General features: G+C 56.0%; 9 protein-coding genes across 9 annotated transcripts; 5 read left to right on the plus strand and 4 right to left on the minus strand.

Moving 5' to 3' along the window:
- Positions 1-542: 542 nt before the first annotated feature.
- On the plus strand, positions 543-1527 carry EI97DRAFT_437170 (neural precursor cell expressed). Its single transcript, XM_033799284.1, has 3 exons — positions 543-890; positions 1100-1237; positions 1376-1527. Exons 1-3 carry the CDS (start codon positions 880-882, stop codon positions 1458-1460), a joined length of 234 nt encoding a protein of 77 aa, XP_033649717.1. The 5' UTR covers positions 543-879; the 3' UTR covers positions 1461-1527.
- Positions 1528-1909: 382 nt separating this feature from the next.
- On the minus strand, positions 1910-3564 carry EI97DRAFT_406773 (uncharacterized protein). The gene is made up of 2 exons (XM_033796600.1): positions 3416-3564; positions 1910-3350 (listed from the first exon to the last, which is right to left on the minus strand). Exons 1-2 carry the CDS (start codon positions 3456-3458, stop codon positions 2293-2295), a joined length of 1101 nt encoding a protein of 366 aa, XP_033649718.1. The 5' UTR covers positions 3459-3564; the 3' UTR covers positions 1910-2292.
- Positions 3565-4027: 463 nt separating this feature from the next.
- On the plus strand, positions 4028-5505 carry EI97DRAFT_233354 (uncharacterized protein). Its single transcript, XM_033793968.1, has one exon. The coding sequence runs from the start codon at positions 4293-4295 to the stop codon at positions 5223-5225; it is 933 nt and encodes a 310-aa protein (XP_033649719.1). The 5' UTR covers positions 4028-4292; the 3' UTR covers positions 5226-5505.
- A 205-nt stretch (positions 5506-5710) lies between these two features.
- On the minus strand, positions 5711-8950 carry EI97DRAFT_406776 (MCM-domain-containing protein; the record flags this gene model as incomplete). Its single annotated transcript, XM_033796601.1, has 3 exons — positions 8530-8950; positions 7534-8472; positions 5711-7485 (listed from the first exon to the last, which is right to left on the minus strand). Coding segments are annotated over exons 1-3 (3042 nt in total), but the record flags the coding sequence as incomplete, so codon positions are not given.
- A 154-nt stretch (positions 8951-9104) lies between these two features.
- Positions 9105-9929, plus strand: EI97DRAFT_437173 (tubulin binding cofactor A). The gene is made up of 3 exons (XM_033799285.1): positions 9105-9378; positions 9540-9626; positions 9685-9929. The coding sequence occupies exons 1-3, from the start codon at positions 9217-9219 to the stop codon at positions 9784-9786; spliced, it is 351 nt and encodes a 116-aa protein (XP_033649721.1). The 5' UTR covers positions 9105-9216; the 3' UTR covers positions 9787-9929.
- Positions 9930-10059: 130 nt separating this feature from the next.
- Positions 10060-10791, minus strand: EI97DRAFT_462190 (uncharacterized protein; the record flags this gene model as incomplete). The annotated part of the gene is made up of 1 exon (XM_033801252.1): positions 10060-10791. The coding sequence occupies one exon, from the start codon at positions 10789-10791 to the stop codon at positions 10060-10062; it is 732 nt and encodes a 243-aa protein (XP_033649722.1).
- Positions 10792-12448: 1657 nt separating this feature from the next.
- On the plus strand, positions 12449-13898 carry EI97DRAFT_437175 (uncharacterized protein). The gene has a single exon (XM_033799286.1). The coding sequence runs from the start codon at positions 12620-12622 to the stop codon at positions 13787-13789; it is 1170 nt and encodes a 389-aa protein (XP_033649723.1). The 5' UTR covers positions 12449-12619; the 3' UTR covers positions 13790-13898.
- A 266-nt stretch (positions 13899-14164) lies between these two features.
- Positions 14165-15095, minus strand: EI97DRAFT_233418 (uncharacterized protein). Its single transcript, XM_033793969.1, has one exon. It carries the CDS (start codon positions 15004-15006, stop codon positions 14425-14427), a length of 582 nt encoding a protein of 193 aa, XP_033649724.1. The 5' UTR covers positions 15007-15095; the 3' UTR covers positions 14165-14424.
- Positions 15096-16005: 910 nt separating this feature from the next.
- Positions 16006-18135, plus strand: EI97DRAFT_233437 (uncharacterized protein). Its single transcript, XM_033793970.1, has one exon. The coding sequence runs from the start codon at positions 16092-16094 to the stop codon at positions 18006-18008; it is 1917 nt and encodes a 638-aa protein (XP_033649725.1). The 5' UTR covers positions 16006-16091; the 3' UTR covers positions 18009-18135.
- The last annotated feature ends 899 nt before the right edge of the window (positions 18136-19034 follow it).

Here is a 19034-nt window from a genome sequence, read left to right on the forward strand (position 1 = left end):
CCTTCTTCTTCGGCGTCTGTGTTTCTTCTCCTTTCCATTCAACCTTTGCAGCGTGGGAGGATTTACCTAGTTGGTCTGCCGTGCTTGTAGCATGCACGCATGCATTCTTGTAAATATGTATTTGCACTTCTACGTCTGCAGCAGCTGGCCAGCAAAGTTTCAAATGACGGAACTCTGTTGGACGAGGCATTCCTGGAGGGCTGCCATTCGAAAGGTGTTTTGCGTTGACCAGCTGCATTTGACTTTCCCCAGCGTTCGGAGCTGTCAAAAGCATATTTGTATATTACATATTTGGTATAGGCTTGAGGAAAAGGGAGTTGGCAAATCTCGCTATGGCGAGGGCTGCGGCAAACTGGAATATTTGAGGAGTCTGATACTTCATTTTACACTTTTGTGTATGAATGGTGTGTGAAGATTACACTACATTTACGCTTCAATACTGTGGTTATAGGAAAGGGCAGGGTGCGCCACATTGCACCGCCACTTATGCGCCCCGCGCATGGCTCCGATGGCTCCGGCGAGCCCCGCGATTGCCTCACCTCCACAATCTCGAGAGCTTGCTTGCTTTGCCTTATATAGTTGACCACCTCAGCCCAAACGAGCTTCTGCCGCTTGAATCACTCCTCTTTCCTTCCACCATCGAAGCGGACTGCGCGAATTGCCACGTTCCTCTACTCCGTACCCAGCCCCCACCCCACGATCCAGGACCCGGGATCGGTGCCTGTAGGTCGAACTTAGCTTCAAGTCGAGCCACGCATTTTCATCACCGACCGGAAACCGAGTTCCAATCCGAATCAATAGCATACGAGCAGCGGATAAGGGAAGGAAGAGAGCACGAATCCGTCTTTGTGTTTGCGGGATAGATATTGAGGGGGCAAGATGCAGATTAAGTAGGTATTCTCCTTCCTATGTCCTTTGGAGGTTTTTCGCTCCTGGATTTGGGGATTCGGACAAAGCGGATTGGCACAAGACGGGATAGGGGCCAGTGGGATATAGGCTGGGGTCAAGGGCTGTAGATGGGGGATGCAGAAACTTGGGCGGATGGGGAGACGTGTGGTTTGAAGTTTCGGAATGGAAATGCTGACGGGTGAAATCCTAGGGTTCGCACGCTCACGGGCAAGGAGATTGAGTTGGACATCGAGCCGGACTACAAGGTCTCGCGGATAAAAGAGCGCGTCGAGGAGAAGGAAGGCATCCCCCCCGCGCAGCAGCGCCTCATCTTTGGCGGGAAACAGATGTACGTTATCTCCTCTTTGGTTATTCCCTTACCCTTTCGCCTCGCTTCTTTATTCCTCTTTCTTCCTATCTCCTGGGAGTAAGAGAGTTTCCGTCTGGAAGCACAGAGGAGATCGAGGAGCTGACGTGCTGCATCCAGGAGTGACGACAAGACTGCCGCGGAGTACAATCTGGAGGGCGGTGCGACGCTGCATCTGGTGCTTGCGCTGCGTGGTGGATTTTAACCCCGCGTCAATCTGGAGACGGAGATGGCGATACGGCTGGATTTGGAGGATAAACGATGTGGCGGAGTTATGAAGCATCGAGCGTAGGTTAGAGGGTGGGAATAGCTTTTACAGGCGAGTGTGGTGCAGTGGTGGTGGTGGTGGTGGTGGTGGTGGTGGTGGTGGAACACTGGGTTCCGGGTGTCCATGATGCTCAAGAGAGCTTTCCCAATAGAAGCAATCATGATTAAGCTCCTCATTTCATGGATGCCTTGTGGAATGTCAAATGGGGTGGTGCATGCTGTATGAGCGTTTCAGCCATACCAAAACGTAGGATTTTGCTTCCCAAGGGAACTTATCTAGGATTGTGATGGGAAACAACGAAAGTATAGTCAACTTTTCCCTTTACAGCTGGCGAAGAAGCGACTTTTTGGTCTCTGAGTTGTTGTGGTCTAGTCTTCCTATATGGCGTCCGTTGCACCCGCCAGTTCCTTGCACTTGTCCCTTGATTCGATGTACCAATTTGAGTCTTTTATCTTACTCTTGTTCTCGAGTCTGCCCGCTGAATTCAACCCATAAACACCTTTAGCACACATTTGGACCTGAAAAGAACAGTCGATGGAAGGGCTTGTTGTTTTCTTCAATGTCCAACCCTCACACTACCTGCCCACTATTGCGCCTTAGGAGGAAATACCTGCCGGTATATATCTACCGCAATACTGTACACCGGAACGCCGCGCTATGCATAAAGTCAGAGAGAAGGCCGTAGACGTCCCCTAAAAAGACGTCACACCCTCGAAATGAAACTCGGTGGCACCGCCCAGATCTCTGCTAGGCGGCACGCATTACCATATCAAGTCTCATCCATAGTCTCCACGAGGCCTTCCTCCTCCTCGTCCTCCTGTTCCTCACCTTCCTCTATCGAGGAATCGTCGCCCTTGTCAACCATGGGCGTGTCACCTCCAGCAGCGGAAACACCAGGCGAAGGAGCACTAGTCGCGCCCCGTGAGAACGAATGCAATCGATCCCGCGGCAGCCGTAGGGTCTGAGACTGCGACTGCGACTGCGACTGCGACTGCGACTGCGACTGCGACTGCGACTGCGACTGCGACTGCTCCCTCGCCTGCGAACCCTCCTCCCCATGCATCGGCGTCCCCGCCCCCGTCTCCAACCTCGGCGTACCAATCTGGCTTCCCATCCCCCTCGACGCGGTCCCCTCGCCATGGCCCCCATCCTCCCCCTCATCCCCCTCCTTCATCATCCCCTCCTTCCTCTCCGCCTCCTCCTTCTCATCCTTAATCATCCTCAACATCTCCTTGACCTCGTCCTCGATGCGCCCAAACTGCACCCTCCTCTCCATCCACGTCCTCTTGGACCCCTCCACCTCGGCCTGCAGCTCGCCAATCTCCTCGTCCAGCTTCGCATGCGCCGCCGCCTGGTCCTCGCGCGACTTCTGGCTCGCCATGTTGGTGAAGATGTCCTGCGCGAGCGCGTCCCACGCCTTGCGCGTCGACAGCGTGGCGCGCGCCGCCTCGAGCTCCGTGCGTAAGGTTTCGATGTGCGCTCGCACAGCCGCTTGCTTGGACGTGATGCCCTCCTTCTCGACGGCGTAGCGCTGGCGCTCGGCTTGGTTGCTTTTGGTCGTCAGTTCCATGCGCAGGACCGCGTAGTCGAGGAGTTCCATTTCGTTCATGAGGTCGTGCTGCCATGTTTTGATTGCGGCGATTTGCTCGGCTTGTCTGGCGGCGTGGTCGTCGACTGCGTGGTCGTCGGCGGAGGAGGCGTCCGGGGGTGGGGAGGCGAGTTGGATGGGGCGGTGGGAGGAGAAGTGCGAGGTTTTTAGGCGGGTGGAGATGCGGGTGAAGGGGCGGGATTCGATGGTTATGAGGCGGGAGATGTTGTGGAGGGCTTCTGTGGGGGTGTGTTAGTAAAAGCGTACGAATGGGTTGGTTTGCATGGGGACATAGCAAAGGTACCTTCTTCTTCGCGGGGAAGGAGTCCCCAGCCTGGCGCGGACATTATGAGATTGGAAATGGAATATCAAATGGGTTGGATGTAGGTGGACGGAGATGGTGGGGATAGCAGTGATGGCGCAGTTTACAATTCCAATCGATCAGCAGTTGTTCGTCCATAAGTTGGAGCTTGCCCAAAAAGATGCATTGGCGGGATACTTTGCCAAGAACACTAGCGCCCCACTGATTTCCAGGGCTCCCGCTCTGACAGGGGTCACATATTCAACGTCACTTCACTCGTTCATTGTCATTTCTGACAATATTCACATTCACACCTAGACTCACACTTGAGCTCCACGACGCAGTTTAGCAAGCTTTGTCCCAATCGTCCTGTTTTCCTCTTTATCCAGCACAGCTTTCTGGGAGACGAAAACCCGCAAAGAAGTACAATACTCGTCATATCGCTGCCTCCAATATTATCAAATGCAACCCGCTATATCCGCGACGAGACGAACGGTTTCCGGCCGGTGAATAGAAGGCAAACGTCGGAGTGAGGTGAAGCCTATTCAGGGGTTGTGTCTCCCATTGTGTCGGGCTCCTATTGTGTTGGGCTTGTATTGTGCCCCCTCCCACCCCCCGAATATATATACCGGCTTCATCCGCCCACCTCGTCCTCTTCTCGACGTCTCGACTTCCGGCTGGACTTGTTCGTCTTCGTTGCTTAACTACGTTGTCTATTTGGACTTCTCGACTACTTCCTCGGACTGTTTGACGCAGTGTGCTCAAGATATTTATTGACACGACGGATCCGGGATATCCCTGTCAACCCTCGTCTTTCATCTGTCTTCGACTCCTCAGACGCACAGCAACCAGTATATATCGACCAACAGCCACAATCACCATGCCGGCTCCATCCCTCTACTCCCTAGCCAAGGCCCGCGCCATCGCCTCCATCGACTCCATCGAAGACGTCGGCGACCTCCCCTACGCCTTCGTCGCGCCCATCCTCCGCCACCTGCAATCGCCGGACCAACTCGTGACCCTCGAGCGCAACTGCCCGCAGCTGCAAGGCGAGACGGGCGAGCTCTGGCTCCGCTTCATCAAGCGCGACATCCCCGGCTGGGACAAGAAGCCGCACGAGCCGCACAACCCCAAGAACTGGCACAAGGTGTATGCGAAGCTGAAGCGCGAGGCGGAGCGGGAGAAGGCGGCGCAGGAGGAGAAGCTCCGGCTGCAGATGAAGAGGTTGACCGAGGAGAAGAATAAGAGTACCTTGATTATCGAGCCGGGGAGTCGCTTGGCGAGGTTGGTTCCTAAGAGGAAGGCGGGATGGGGAGGTTCGGGGGGTCAGCCGGGTCCGAGGTCGACGGGTCGTGAGGCGCTGGATAAGTTCAAGAAGGGCCTGTTCAGGGATAAGAATGCCGGTATGGCGCGGAACACGACGCCGCTGCGGGCACCTCAGCAGTTGGGCAAGGTGGACAAGGCTCCCGAGAGGCTGTTGCGCTTGAACGAGGCGGCGAAGATGGACAAGGCGGCGTTGGATCGGGCTGCGGGAAGAGGAGGAGGAGGAGGAGCGAGCGCCGCGACGACCACGGCCACGGCTACGACCACGAAGGGTGGAGCTCCGCCGCAGCGACCCCGACTCCCCGAGGGTCAGCGCTTCTCGGTGCCGAAGATCAGGATTAAGAATGCTGCGAGCTCGGTACCGTCTACTACCTCCCCTCCTGCCGCTTCTGTTACCAATGTCAATGCTAATCTCCCCACTCAGGCTGTGCAGAAGAGGAAGAGGGAGGAACCGAATGTTTTCATGCAGACTAAGAAGCGGAGGGTCTGACTAACAGAGTAGTGATCACAAACTATTATCGCGCCGGCTTGGTATACAAGTGAGAAAAGGAAATTTGGGCTGTGGATGTGGCACTGACGCACTGGTCATGATAGTATAGCAGATGGGGAGTTTAGCGTTGTCAGCATGGGCGTTTAGGCTGGGCTGGAGTCAAGATACCATGGAGGGTCTCTTTTACATTGTGATGGGTTATCTGTTTTGCACGGCTGGGAGTTTTGAGGCTATTGTCCGTCATGTCTGAGCAGGATATGTTTTTGTTATGACCATAGCTTCAATGAAATATACAATGTGGATCCGATATCGATTTCATGAGTGTGCATAATGCCATATCTACTTCGTCGCGAAGAAGAGAATCATTTCCATAACACCACTATGGCATCAAGACGTGTAACCTTCATAGATACCATGCCCAGCCCAAGTATATCCCCTTCCACATCGCCCAATTCACCGCGATTCGTACAGGCTTAAACACCACCACCCACCACCCTCCTAACGACCCTCCTCCCCCCCTCACCACTAACCACCACCGACCCCTCGACCTCAGCCAACCTAACCGCCTCAACCACATCCCCCTGCTCCACCTCGACCCCACCAGCACCCTCCCTCAGCCTCCTCACAATCTCCCCCATCCTAACCCCCCCACTCCCCTGCGCCGCCAACTCATCCAAAATCTCCAGCACCCCCCTCTTCAAATCCTCCCTCCTCCTCCTCTCCCCGCCACTCATCCCCTCCGTCAAAAGCCCCATATCAATCCTGCCCGTCCGCGGATCCGTCGCCGCCTGCTTCAACGCCGCCTTGATCAGCCGCACCGCCTCGTCGACGTCCTCGCGCGTCACCGTCCCGCTGAGCCGCATCTTAGCGTGCGCCTCGGACAGGCGGATCATGGATTCGAGCTGCCGCGTCGTGGCCGTGATGCGGCGCTCCTGGTCGCGCACGCTGGCGCCGAGGGCGCGCATGGCCACGTACGCGTCGACGAGCGCCTTTTGCGCCTCGTCGCCAATCTTGGGGTGCACGTTGGCGCGCGTGTACGATATGTACGACGTGAGGAACTCGATGGGGAGGACCTCGCTGCGCGAGGCGTTGGCGGGCGTGTCCTCGAGGTACATGCCCACGAGGTGGCGCGCGAGGCGTCGGTCGTTCATTTCGTCGACGCGGTCCAGGACCAGGTAGACGAGGTCGAAGCGGCTGAGGAGCGTCGGGGGCAGGTCGATGTTCTGCGGCACGCTCAGGTCCGGGTTGTACTTGCTGCCAATGGGGTTGGCCGAGGCGAGGATCGAGGTGCGCGCGTTGAGCGTCGTGATGATGCCCGCTTTGGCAATGGAGACGGTCTGCTGTTCCATGACTTCGTGCAGCACCGAGCGCGTCGCTTCGCTCATCTTGTCGAATTCGTCTATGCAGCAGACGCCGCCGTCGGAGAGGACGAGGGCGCCAGATTCGAGCACCAGTTGGCGGGTTTCCGGGTCGCGCGTTACGTAGGCTGTGAGACCGACTGCTGAGGAGCCCTTGCCAGACGTGTAGACGCCGCGCGGAGCGATGCGGTGGACATATTGCAGGAGCTGCGACTTGGACGTCGATGGGTCACCGCAGAGGAGCACATTGATGTCGCCTCTGTAGCGGGGGGATCCGCCCTTTTCAAACGTCTTGTTGGTGCCGCCGAAGAGTTGGAGGAGGATTCCCTTCTTCACGTCGTCCATTTCGTAGATACTCGGCGCCAGGGAACGAGACAGCAAGTCGTAGAGATCCGGCCGCGCGGCCGTGGCCTTGATCTTGGCCTCCTCCTCCTCGCTGACTTTGCGGGTTTCTTCAATGTCGCCGGCGGCGTGGGCGGCAAGTTCTTCCTCGATGGTGGAGGGGTCGATGCCCATGCGCTTCTTGTCGACCTTCTGGATGTGCAGGGCATCGACGTAGGTTTTGAAGATGTTCTTGACGGTGCGTTGGCGCGGGTTGACGCGGACTTGGTTGCATTTGAAGATTCCGGTGATTTCGACACGGTCGCCGGCTTTGCAGACATCGACCAATTCGTCGTAGGCGCAGATGGAAACGGAGTGCGGAGTTTGGCCGTCAGGGATGCTGTCCGGAGTCTCCTGTAGCTTGATGACTTGCTTGTCCGCGAAACCAGAGCGGTTGTGCACGATTTGCATGGAATTGGCGGATTCGCAGACGGCACGGGGGCAGCGGACGGGTTCGGTGATCTTGCCGCGGTCGATGTCGACTTTGACGGTGTGGTTGCAGACTGAGCACTTGAAGAAGGCTGTTTCCAATCAGCAAAGGCATGACTGGAAGTAGAGACGACACTCACCATCTTTCATATCCGGAATAATAGGCGTCGTCCTGATAACCAAGCCCTTGATGCTCACCAACTTATCCATATCCCCCGGATTCAGATCCCGCAGATTGACAGTCTTATCCAGCCCAAACGGCCTGACCCTATACGTCTTCTGATCCACCTCTTTTACCAAATCCGGGAAGTCGGGCACAGCAGCAGGACTCGGTGCCCCAGGCGTAGGAGCGTCCGAACTCAGAGCCGGAGGCAACGAGCTATCCCTCCCCTGCGCACCACGCTGAGCCTGCGAATGCTGCAACCTCAGTTCCGCCATGCGCTTCTCCGCCAACTCAATCATGACATCTTTAATGGCCACATCCATGAGCGGAATGATCTCGCTCGGAAATGCCTGCAGCTGATGCCATAGTTTCCTTGTCCCCGGGTAGGCCTTCAAATTCCTCGCGTCCACGTTCAAGGGCGTGACGCCGAGTTCCAGCATTGTCTTCATCATATCCACATACTCCCTCGCCAGCCCGGGATGCCCCGGCGGAAGATTCAATCCCTCATCCAGCTCCCCGTCTTGAATCATACGATACTTTCTCTGAAAATTCAACAGGAAATCCTTCATGGCGCTCAACGTATCCGCCAGCGCGACATTCGTGCCCCAAATCACCGTCGAGGAATTCCCGCCCAGGGCATCCGCATCCGAAGTATCGGGATTGAGGTTCGAAAACGTGGCCGCGTCCGAGGCATCGTGGACAGCCACGCCGTTCTCGTCGACGAAGAGTCTCCGGCGCCGGGTTGCGGTGCTCGGGGTGAAGACGTCCGAGTGGATGTCGCTGCGGCGGTTGCGGGCCGCGATGTCGCTGGGGCCGCGCACAAAGAGCGCGCTGCTGCTGCTGCCGGGGATGTTGTTGGTCGGGGTGCGAGCTGCGCGGCCGGGGGAACTGGATTCGTAGCGGATGGGGGAGGATTCTGATCGACTCGTTAGATATACATTCTCGCTGCAATCTTCAGAAACCTGCGACGTACCTCCCATGCCCAACCCACTCGCCCTAGGCGTCCTATTCCCATCCGTGCCCACTCCATTCCCGCCTCCTGAACCCGACGCATTCGCCGGCGAGAAGAACAGCGGCGACTGTGTCGGAGCGCCAGCAGCTTGAAGTCGACTATTGCTCGGCGTAGCCTGCGAGCTCCTCTGCTCGGCCTGCGACGCCTCGGAAAAGAGCTGCTCGTCCGGCCCACCGGGGGCAGGACTGCTAGAAGGGATTTGTGAATTTCTTGCTGTTGTGCGGGCGCTTCCGCGGGGGGTTGCGGAGGCGGTGCTTCGCTGGGAGCGACGCTGGGCTGGTGACGACATTTTATGGTGTTTAAGGGGAAATGAGGAAGAAAGAGAGGGGTATATGGGGGGAAGGGGTTGTTGTGCTTTGCTGGAAAATCGTGAGATGTGTAGTTTGGCAGCTGGCTAGTAGTTGACCGGGGGACGCGAAACGCGAAAACCGAACGCGGTGAATCGTGCGCGAGGACACTACACCTAATCAGGGTTTAATTGAATTTTTTGGCGTGTTCCGTTATCGATAAGCGAATGAGCCCCTCAACATAATCCTCCCAAGCTCCCATCTGCAGGCGGGGAGGTAGCTGTAGAAGCAAGGCAAATCACACAACCGAAGAGCCAGAAAGTGAGATACTCTGTTTAACCTCCTCTGAAATTACATCATCATGCCGCCCTCCAAACTGAAAATCACAACCTCCTCCCTCCAGCGCCTCGTCAAAGAAGAAGCCTCCTACCACCAGGAGCTCGCGCAGCAAGAAGCCCGCATCAAGCATCTCGAGGAAAACCCCGGGAGTGACGAGAATGCAGAGTATCAGCTGCGGCAGGAGGTATGTATCATATCATTAATTACCTTTTTTTTTCTTTCGTTATGTCCAGGGGCAGTAGATGGTACATTTTTCTTCTTCTTAAATCCCTGCCTAGCTCATCAGCTGTATTAATGTCGTGCAAAACCCAGTCCGCACTTTACTGACCACACACGTCAATTCAGCGTCAAGCCGTTTATGAAACCAAAAAGGTGCTCCCGACCGTTCGGGCGAAAATCGCCGACGCCATAAAAGAGCTCGAGGCGCTTCTCGTACGTCCCTTTCCCCCCTTTCCCCCTTTCCCCTTTCCTAGTCTTGACACGAATACAGGAAACGAATAAGGCCGAAGGAGGCGAGGCACCGACGGAAGAGGTCACCAAGGCGAAGGAGGCGATTGCCGAGGGGAGGAAGGCAATGAGGGAGATCTCTTGAGGGAAGTCGAGCCTAGTTGGTATACCCGGATGATAGGAGCTGGGAGTTTTGGAGGTAGGACAAGTGGGGGACAAAGATCTCTCGAGGTATCTCCTTCGGAAAAGAAATATGTGCATAATAAAATAATCATCCAAAGACATTACATATATATGATTTCGTCGTTGCTTGCAACGTCCATCCCACCCCTCAACTGTCTCTACTCGACAAATAAGGCAATGCCAAAACGGCATCAAAAAGTAAGGACCAACGAAGTGCAACCCGAGATGCGCCAATTCACAACCTCCGTCTCCCAACCTCCACCATCCACCCCTCCAGCCCATGATCCGCCTTCGCCCAATATTCCCTCGTTTTCCGATACAGCCTCATCCTCTTCTCCAGACTCTCCACCTTCATAATCTCCTGAAACCCCACTGGCCGGTCCTCGGGCGCAACGTCCGAGAAATCGATCGCCGTCCCCGAATCCGCTCGTTTCGGCCGGACAGTAGTCAGGTTGCGCATAGCCTGGGATCCGGACATACCCTGGTCTTTGAGATCCGGGATGTGTGGCTGTCCGGATGATGCCTGCGCGGTCGAGATTGCTGGCGTGTCTTGCTCTTTAGGTTTCGTGAGTTCCTTCAACGCAGGGATCTGTGGCGGTGCCTCCAACGCCCTGGACGTTGCTGTCCTTACCACATCACCCTCTTTCACCCCAGATGCCGACCTCGCCCTTCCCCTCAATCTCGACATCGAACTCGCGAACCTCAAACTCGGCCTCCTCAAACTGCTCGCAAGCGAATGTGATCGTTTCGGCACTTGCGCCGTGGAGGCGCTGATGTTGAGATGTGTTGGGACCTCATCTGGCTCCAATTGCGTTGCTTTTAGTGTCGAGGAAGAGGACGGAGAAGAGGAAGGAGGGAACGTTTTATCCCAGTCCGGCATCGGTACGGGTTTGAGGGTTACGTTTACGCCAGAGACATGGCGGGCGTCGAAGGGGCGGGATATGGTTATTGTGCGGGAGGGTGCCATGATGTGCTGCTGATAAGAGTGATATTGGAGTGTGCGGTGGATGAAATGCGGTGGGGATCGATCGGAGGAGTCGTAATCAAAGTAGTCTTGAAAGGAATGTGTGGAGCTCGAGGCGGGTATGTCGTTCAAGGCGATGAAGTATTGGAGAAGGCGAATATGAGGACCGAGAAAAAAGAGAAGGATTAATTATCTTGTGCGAGTGTAGAAATCATACAAAGAGCCAACGCGCAGGGAGGGTCCATGGGATTATATTGGTGAGAATGAATCTCATTGAGAAAAAGACGTGTAGGAGACCGCAGAGCCGATGCGGTTATGACCCTTTCCGGTGTCAATGATTCAAGGCTGTACAGCTGTGTCGGTGCGTGCCCCAATGCTCCTCGAGACCATGGAGTTGGTCCATATGTGGCTGAACGACATCCGTTGTGTTGTTCAACCTCATGATGGTTTTCGAGACACAAGGAGTACTTTGATGTCGAATCCGTGTCAGCCAATCCCGATATCCAAGGCACGCTATACTTGGCAAACTATAAGAACGGGTGTCTTGGAGCGTTAGGGCTCACCTGGACCCTTTAATTTTCCGAACCAGTCGCACTGGCGCCTCCTGTAACCGGGAACTTGGTAAGCCGGCGTGCTGAAAGGTGTAATCAAGTAGACTAGTGAGTACATGGCTTTCTGGAAGACTTCTCCAGATTCCAGAACTGGTGTATTCTGGCAGGTGCAGCGGAAACTCCCTACTTCTTCTCGAGCAAGCAGCGATGCCGTATTGCGTGAACGTTAGGCACCGGATGAGGGAGAGAGAACTGCACATCCCAGCTGCGGAGTATCTGCACGCCGTTGGAAAGCCGCAAGTATGTACGGCTTGCGTGCGGCACCTCCGTGAAAGCGCAATTCGTCGGTCGTCTATAGGGACTGGGCGAAGTAGCAAAGCCCTGGCAGACGATAACCTGCATTACGGGTAATCAAACCTCAAACCAGTGGCATTGCAAACCCTTTGGAGTACTGGACCCCATTGCCGCCAACATGGGTCGACTCTTAAAAGTTATCTTGGGAAAAGACGCTTGCTCCCCAAGAAGCGGAGCTGGACTTGAGAGAATATAACAGCAGATTGAATCATCACTTCCGCGAAGCTGGTGACGATAGCATTTGCGGCTCCGGCATTTGAGATATCACCAATATAGGTGGAGAAGAAATAGCCCAAGCTGACTCGCCCACAGCATCGGTTGGTACACACAAGGAGTCTGCACCCTTGAGTCGTGGATGCCTTCGAATACCGTCGCATATCAACGCAGCCTGTATTGTTATGGATCTGGCTCGACGGTTGTGAAGCAGATGATGTCTCCAAATGTTCGGCTCCGTCAGAGAAGTGGACCCGAACTCTTGGCACATGCGCACCAATCACAGTGCTCCAAACCGACGAATCAGGCATAGGCGACCTGGTTTTCAAGTCAGTCTCAACCTCACAGCAAGGCGTGCGTTCATGTTGCGGTAGATGCGCTCAGGAGCTCGAACTCATGCGGTAGTCTGCCGTTTCCAGGGATCGATCCATGTCAGTCGGTGCAGCTGGCTGGCGATTCGAGCTGTTCTCGCGTAGCTGCCGGTTGTATGTATATAAGTGCAATGCATGGTCCGCAATCCGAGGAATCCCTTTCATCCGCTCACACAAGTCTTTCGTTTGCCTCTTTGACGTTCTTCGTTCCATTCTTTTCAATCGTCCCTGGAGAAACGATCTTGGCCGGTCCTTTAGAGTTGTTTCTATTCTCTACTTTTCCCACACTCTTTTTCCTGACGAAGAACACCGAGAGCCCATTCCGAATTCAACAACATCAGGATGAAGCAACAGATTCTCTATGCGCTTCCCATGCTCGGGGCCGTGACTGCCATGCCGGCAGCTCACATGGCGAAGCGATCAGTTCCTAGGGAGCACGCACACGAAGACATCCTTCGCAAGGTAGATGCCTTGCTGGCTCTCAATAACCCAGACAACATCCAGGCCGCCGTCTTCGGCCTGCTTGGAGCCGCGGCCGCATCCCAGGGAGCCGGCAACATTGCTGATCCGGATTGCCTCCAGCAAGCCACGGCGGACCAGGCCTTCACCAATGCCAAGGAGGCTGGAGACATTGATGGCATGACGGACGCTCTCATCTTCAGGGCACTGGAGCGCAATACGGGGAGCGTCGGCTTGGAGTCTGTGCCCTGCGAGTCGATTCAGGCGGTCAATCCTGAGATTGCGGCTCTTCAGCAGCATCAGGACGCTGCTGCCGAGCAGCAAGAGCTCAACAAGCAGATTGCTGCTGAGCTTGCTCGCCAAATCGCTTCCATCGGCGGGGACCCACTCCGTGCCAACGAAGCCAGCACTTTTGCTCCTGGCGAGATTGGCGACCCAACGGCCAACGGCGGCGGCTGCAACGACGAGAATGACCCGAACGGATGCATAAACACGCTCGGGCTACGGGTTGACGACCTGAGCGAGGAGGAGATTCTTGCAGCGGTCCAAGATGTTGCTGGCGGTGTTGCAGCTGGGAACAACAATAACAACAACACTGCGAACGCGTGTGAGAAGAAGAAGGCTGGCAAGGGCAAGGGCAAGGGCAAGGGAAAGGCGAAGGGGAAGGGGAAGGGGAAAGGAAAGGGGAAGGCGGAAGCCAAGGGCAAGGATGCCAACAAGAAGAAGGGTGCCAACAACCAGGCCGGAGAGGGAGTCGACAACGCCGGTGTGGACTCGAACAATAATGTGGGTGGATGCAATGCGGCCATTGTGTTCGGTGCGCCGTCGGATGGTCGTCAACAGGATGCATTTGAGCCGGCCGACCTGAGCCTCTTCAACCACGGATCGGCTCTCAACATTGCGGTCATTTCAAACTTCATCTGCTCCCAGATCTCCAATAGGTGCAGCGTGGGTGCAGACGTTGTCTCCAGCTGCGAGGCAGCCGCAGCAGCAGCCAATGGTCTGGTGGGCCAGGCGGCTGCTGATGCTTTCAACTCGGCTCTTGGACTGTAAAAAAAGACAGACGAATGACATGAGGGAATGATGGTTCCAGGTTGACGGAATGAAGCGGAAGAGGTATGATGGATGATGATGATGAGGAACACGTGGATACCTACTCCGTACATGAGATGGAAATGGTCATGGCAGTTATTCGCCTTGTTTTGTCTTCAGTAGCAGATACCTTTTGCAGAAACATTTTTGAATACCAGAGGGAATTTTTGCTCCTGACTGATCCTCGACCCGTTAGCGGCACCTGGATGCTCCTGGTGCCTATCACAGTATGGGGAGCTGCGGAGTACATGAAGTTTATCGGCTGATGGGAAGAGGAACACTCGCGTGAGGGACGTGTGGATTTGGTTGAGCGCGAATAACCGTGATGGCATGGGATCAGACATCAGCAGATGGGAGCACCTGAAAGGTTGGAGACGTTGACAGGTGTGGAATTGTTGGTGAAAATGCAGACGAGGCCCAATCAGCTCGACGGCTGTGGGAGGCTGCCCAGTGAGGGGCGATGGGGGACGAAAATGGAGAATATTGGAGTGTGACGAGAGGTGCATTGCGGGTGCGTCCAGGGAGCACGTGTGCAGCGTGGCGTGACAGATTTGGGGCAAGCGTGGGGATTGTCCCAACGGCCCTCGTGCGTAGGGTTAGTTAATCGTCGGACTCCATACAGGCTGCGCGTTGGCGCTGAAGGCGATACGGCCATTTTCGAATTGACCAGGCCTGGGGCAATCAGAGAGCAGCAAGTGGGGGGTGACAGCAGAGACTCCAGTATTGATGATTCTGCGAGGTGGGACAGATGCAGCAGCTGCATCATCTGGTTGCTGGCAATACATGGACGCGCTGCCGACTGCTTGCTTGTTTCTCGCCGTGGGACAGGGCAACACACAACAGCAGCAGAACGTGGGGAATTGGAGAAATGCCAACGAGACCGCAACGAGGGCCATGAGGAGGGTCAGGAGGGCTGCGAGGAGCGGGAGCCGTTGTGGAGCGGGCGTGCAGGACAGCGTGCAGGTGCAGGAGGCTCCGACAAGTGGAGTGTTTGTGTGCATGCAGGGTTCCTGTTGTGGGCGGCGCGTACTATGCCGTCTGGACGCGTTCTGAACGCGTCTCTTTCGCGGTGGTCTTGCCCTTGCTCTCTTGTATGGACTGCTGGTAGCCAGAGCGACAGCCAACCACCAAAAATAAGGGGAAAAAGGAGAAAAGCATTGGCCGAGTTTTCGATGCATGTTCTAGACAACTGCCACTCCACTGCGCAGACGCGGGCTGCAGAGCAACGTGGAGCAAAATGGCCAACGACGAGGAGGGTTGGTTGGACGTCAAGTGGAGTGGTTGTGGGTTGTGGGTTATCGAGGGCCTTGGCCATCCCCGATCAGCTTAGCGTCCTCGCCTAGCCGATAGCGCACCTCGCGGCAGCAGTTACTTACTAACTGGCAGGAACCGCCGGCCGGCCCCTTCCTGCCCCCTTCCCTTCCCCGTCGCCCACGCCCACGCCCACCCTCAACCCTCACCCTCACCCTCACCTCATCTCGCGCCCCATCCTCCTCCGTCTCCGCTTCACCTCTCCTCCACCTCTCCTCCTCCACTCCCACCCTCGTCGGCCTCCTCAGCGCACGCTCCTTCCGTCGCCAACTTCTCTCCTCAAGCCATGTCTTGACGCCGCCGCCCGGTCTTTCCTTGCCTTTTCGACCCCGTCGCTCTCCACGAGTCCACGACGACCAAGCTGCCACACTTAGCAAACACCTGCACCTCGGAGCACTCGCTACGCCCCGCGCAATCGTTGCCTTCGCCGTTCAAACCCCTCTCGTGACGCGCCTCTGTTGCTCGCCGTCCCTCCTTCCTTGTCGTCGCTGCTACATCTTGCAAGTCGCCTTGGTCGCGCCTGCCACCCACACCTTCCGCGCCTTCCCACCTCGTGCGCCACCCGCCTGCGCATCCACTACAACTCTCCTCCGACGTTTGCGCTTCTGCTACTCATTGCGCATCGCAGCACCACCTTTGCGCGCCCCGCCAGACGACTCGATCCTCCGTGTAACCCCCCGTGCAGGCGCACTGTCGCGTTCGCAGCTCCCAAACCACTGTCGCGACCCGCTCATCGCTGCACACGCCCTCACATCTGCATCCTTGAGCTTGTCCGCCTAGTTGCTCTACCCGCACATGCGCCCAACCAGCTCGCGGCAGTAATCCCCTCCCTTGGCTCCTTGCAGCGCTTTGGAGATTTGCCTCCTCGACACCCTTGGGACCAAGGGAGCTGTTCACTCTTAGACCCTGCTTTGTCGCTGCCTAACAGACCATCTGGACGACGTTTGCCAATATGGACGCAGAGCGCCCTCACCACTCAATTACTCTGCCACGCAGCTTTCAATTCCACTATGAAGAGAACCCAAAGACTCCCGAACCCCAGGCACCTGAAGAAGACCTCCAGCCACCACCACCACCTCCTCCTCCTCCTCGAGCCACTCTGAAGGTGCGCCGGCGTCGCACTACTGCGGCCGCTCCCATCAACTATGGCCTGGACGAGCCCATCGATGACCTACCCATCCCGACGATAGAAGCGCCAGAGCTTCAACCCCACGTACACTTGGCACCTCCCACCTTGAATAACCACCCCGGTGGGAGATTCCTGTCGCCGCCCGTTACCCTTCCGCGCATGCTCTCTCCTCCCAAGACACCTGTGTCCCAGGTAAGAATCGTTGGTGATTGTGACGACGGTCAGACTTGGTCGACCGTGAACAAGCCCACCGCGCAGAGCGAGACATCAAGCAGGCCCGCGTCCTCTTCTGGTTTTTCAGATTCGTCCATATCGTCCAGGGGCAGTGTTGCATCCTTCCCTTCGCTTGGGGGCTCGTGTACTTCACCTGAGGATGACAGGCATAGCCCGTTTCCTTTGTTCTCAGAAGTGAAGTACTCGCGCGCCGTGTCATCACCACTTATCCCTCAACGACCCAGCCAACCGGCCAGTATCCCAAGGATGAAGATCAAAGTACGAACCGTCTTCACCGAGGAAATGGACCGCCACCTATGGATGACTTATATGACGTATCTTCAGGACCCTACCGTCACCCCTTTCAAGGCTCTTCCCAGCACTGTACCGCCAAACGGAGCTTGCCATCGTGTCGCAAGGATGGCTCGCAAGACATGGAAAGGCCCGCGCACCTCCTCTGCCCTTGCCCTAGGTCGCTCTACGTCCAAGTTCGCTTCTCGTTGCGGTACGCCCGATACCATCAGGCCCGTGAAGAGCGGTAGCAGCACGCCTGTTCCCATCTCCGGCAAGACATATATGCGCTTCCCCTCGGAAAAGCAGTGTCGTAAGCGATTGCGGTACCTGGCTAAGCATCGGCCCTCTTTATCCGCCCATTATCAACGTCTCGTGGACAACCGGTCGCCGTCACCATTTGAGTCGTCTCCCCGCGAGCGGGAATCTTCGCCCCCTCGCAGACTCTCGTCTCCGTTCGTTGAAGAAGCCCCAAGCTTTTCAATCCGAGACATGAACGTTTCATTGACGACGAGCACAGCCCCTTCTATGCAATACGGAAACCCTTTGTCCCAGCTTGCAAGCGACGCTACGCCACGGGCTCCTAAGAATGATTGGTCTCACGCTCGTGCTTCCGCTCATCAGAAGTCCCAATCCCTACACATTGGCCTTGGGCTAGGGATTGGCAGCATGCTCGGCTCATCCTTCTCCCAAATGTCTGAAATGACCGACATGAGCATCTCCCAGCACAATGCCCAGACCTGGCACGCGCCGTCCGGTCATGCCCCTCGGCTGGGCTCACCTTTGCAGTTGCACGCTCCTCGCCCCATCTCTCGACCCTTCAGGCGTCGTGCCTTGCACAACTTTGAGGAGCAGGTTCGCAACCGAGGGGATAGCTTTGTTGAGCAACTGTTTGGCGCGCCCGCAGAGTCTAGCCATCGTCGCGTGCGAAGCCGTGGCTTCAGCTTGGGCGATATGGTCGAAGGGTCTCGTAGACCTCCTCTCTCTACCAGTGGGCCACCCGAGTTCAACCCTTTTGCCAATCTCGCCGACGTTATGCCTGGCCAACAACATCCCTCTACCGAATCCCAGCTCGCTGAAGGTCAAGCCACGATACGGCTAGGGTCGCCGTTCAATGCGAAGCCCAGCAATACCTTCCCTCGTGCCTCTATACTCCACGGGTTCGAGCCGCCGGCCTCTTTCGAGCAACGCTTCGCCGGTCTGCCTGCCACGCCTGATCGTTCCGATCGCTCGTAGGCGGAGCCCTACGACCTTATGACCTGTATTTGTGCATAGGTGTTCGGTTCAGCATCTCCACCGGCGTTACCAGCGACACTGCTTGCGGCTGCGATGTTCATATCCACTGTATGGATCTTTTGGCGACTCGTACGGCCCACCGGCCACATCATCTACTCAAAAGTGTTTCCTATGTCCATATCTTCTGCCGACTTTGGATCATTTTCCGGCCGCCTCCTTTTCTGTGTTTATCTTCTTCGACACATAGTTCAGCATGGGGCTGGCCATCTTCTGCACTTACCCTTCATTTGTTCCTTATCAGGCCGTCATGCGAATGGCCTGGCCATTACGAGGGGATGTCTTCTGCTACACTTCGATAACTGGTCGCGCCAGCGGTGGCTCGGGACAAGATGCAGGCGATCCGCACCGATCGCTTGAGGCCGCTACATGTGTGGCATTTCCTTGAACTTTTTTTTCTTTTTCCTTCTTATTTCGGGTGGTTTCACACTCGCCTCCGCTCCTTTGTGCTTGATTTCTGTTTTCTTCCCTTTTCTCCCTGACTTTCCTTCTCTTCTCCTTTACTTAACGACGACACGCTTATGAACGGACAACCACTGGAGCGATGATGACTGGGATGATGGTGCAGCGGGTTACGACAGTTTCCTTGCCGGGTTATACCTCCCTTGCCTTTCGAGCATCATGACCACCAACGAAACCTGTATCTTATCGTCTTTCGAATTCGGATAGTCAATGGTTAGGACGGATTCGAGGTTCGAAACGGAGATGGGTTAATGCGTAATCTCTTGGCTTCTTCTTTTCTTTCTTGGGGCGGTTGTCTCTCCCTCTGTGCTCTCTTCTTCTGGCAGTCAAGAACCGTCGGGGTTGCTTGGGATCGTGGGAGTGTCGTTTGTGAGTGGGCTCGATTTCGGCCGGCGAGGAAAGGTACTGATCTTGCGTGGTTGAAGGAGGTGGGGTGGAGAGACAACTACCTATAGATGTTACATCTGTTTTCCTCAACTCAACCATCAATCTGTGTGGAACAGACAG

This window comes from Westerdykella ornata (genome assembly GCF_010094085.1).
Source record: "Westerdykella ornata strain CBS 379.55 unplaced genomic scaffold EI97scaffold_42, whole genome shotgun sequence".
In the NCBI taxonomy this organism is placed as follows: Eukaryota; Fungi; Ascomycota; class Dothideomycetes; order Pleosporales; family Sporormiaceae; genus Westerdykella; species Westerdykella ornata.

Bases quoted from the DNA above. Each gene is read 5' to 3' on its own strand.
- EI97DRAFT_233437 (XM_033793970.1), top strand. From the start codon at position 16,092: ATGGACGCAGAGCGCCCTCACCACTCAATTACTCTGCCACGCAGCTTT.
- EI97DRAFT_437173 (XM_033799285.1), top strand. From the start codon at position 9,217: ATGCCGCCCTCCAAACTGAAAATCACAACCTCCTCCCTCCAGCGCCTC. The intron at 9,379-9,539 runs GTATGTATCATA...ACGTCAATTCAG, and splicing joins AGTATCAGCTGCGGCAGGAG to CGTCAAGCCGTTTATGAAAC. The intron at 9,627-9,684 runs GTACGTCCCTTT...ACACGAATACAG, and splicing joins AAGAGCTCGAGGCGCTTCTC to GAAACGAATAAGGCCGAAGG.
- EI97DRAFT_233418 (XM_033793969.1), bottom strand. From the start codon at position 15,006: ATGCATCGAAAACTCGGCCAATGCTTTTCTCCTTTTTCCCCTTATTTT.
- EI97DRAFT_437175 (XM_033799286.1), top strand. From the start codon at position 12,620: ATGAAGCAACAGATTCTCTATGCGCTTCCCATGCTCGGGGCCGTGACT.
- EI97DRAFT_406773 (XM_033796600.1), bottom strand. From the start codon at position 3,458: ATGTCCGCGCCAGGCTGGGGACTCCTTCCCCGCGAAGAAGAAG. The intron at 3,351-3,415 runs GTACCTTTGCTA...ACACCCCCACAG, and splicing joins CCTTCCCCGCGAAGAAGAAG to AAGCCCTCCACAACATCTCC.
- EI97DRAFT_437170 (XM_033799284.1), top strand. The intron at 1,238-1,375 runs GTACGTTATCTC...TGCTGCATCCAG, and splicing joins ATCTTTGGCGGGAAACAGAT to GAGTGACGACAAGACTGCCG.
- EI97DRAFT_233354 (XM_033793968.1), top strand. From the start codon at position 4,293: ATGCCGGCTCCATCCCTCTACTCCCTAGCCAAGGCCCGCGCCATCGCC.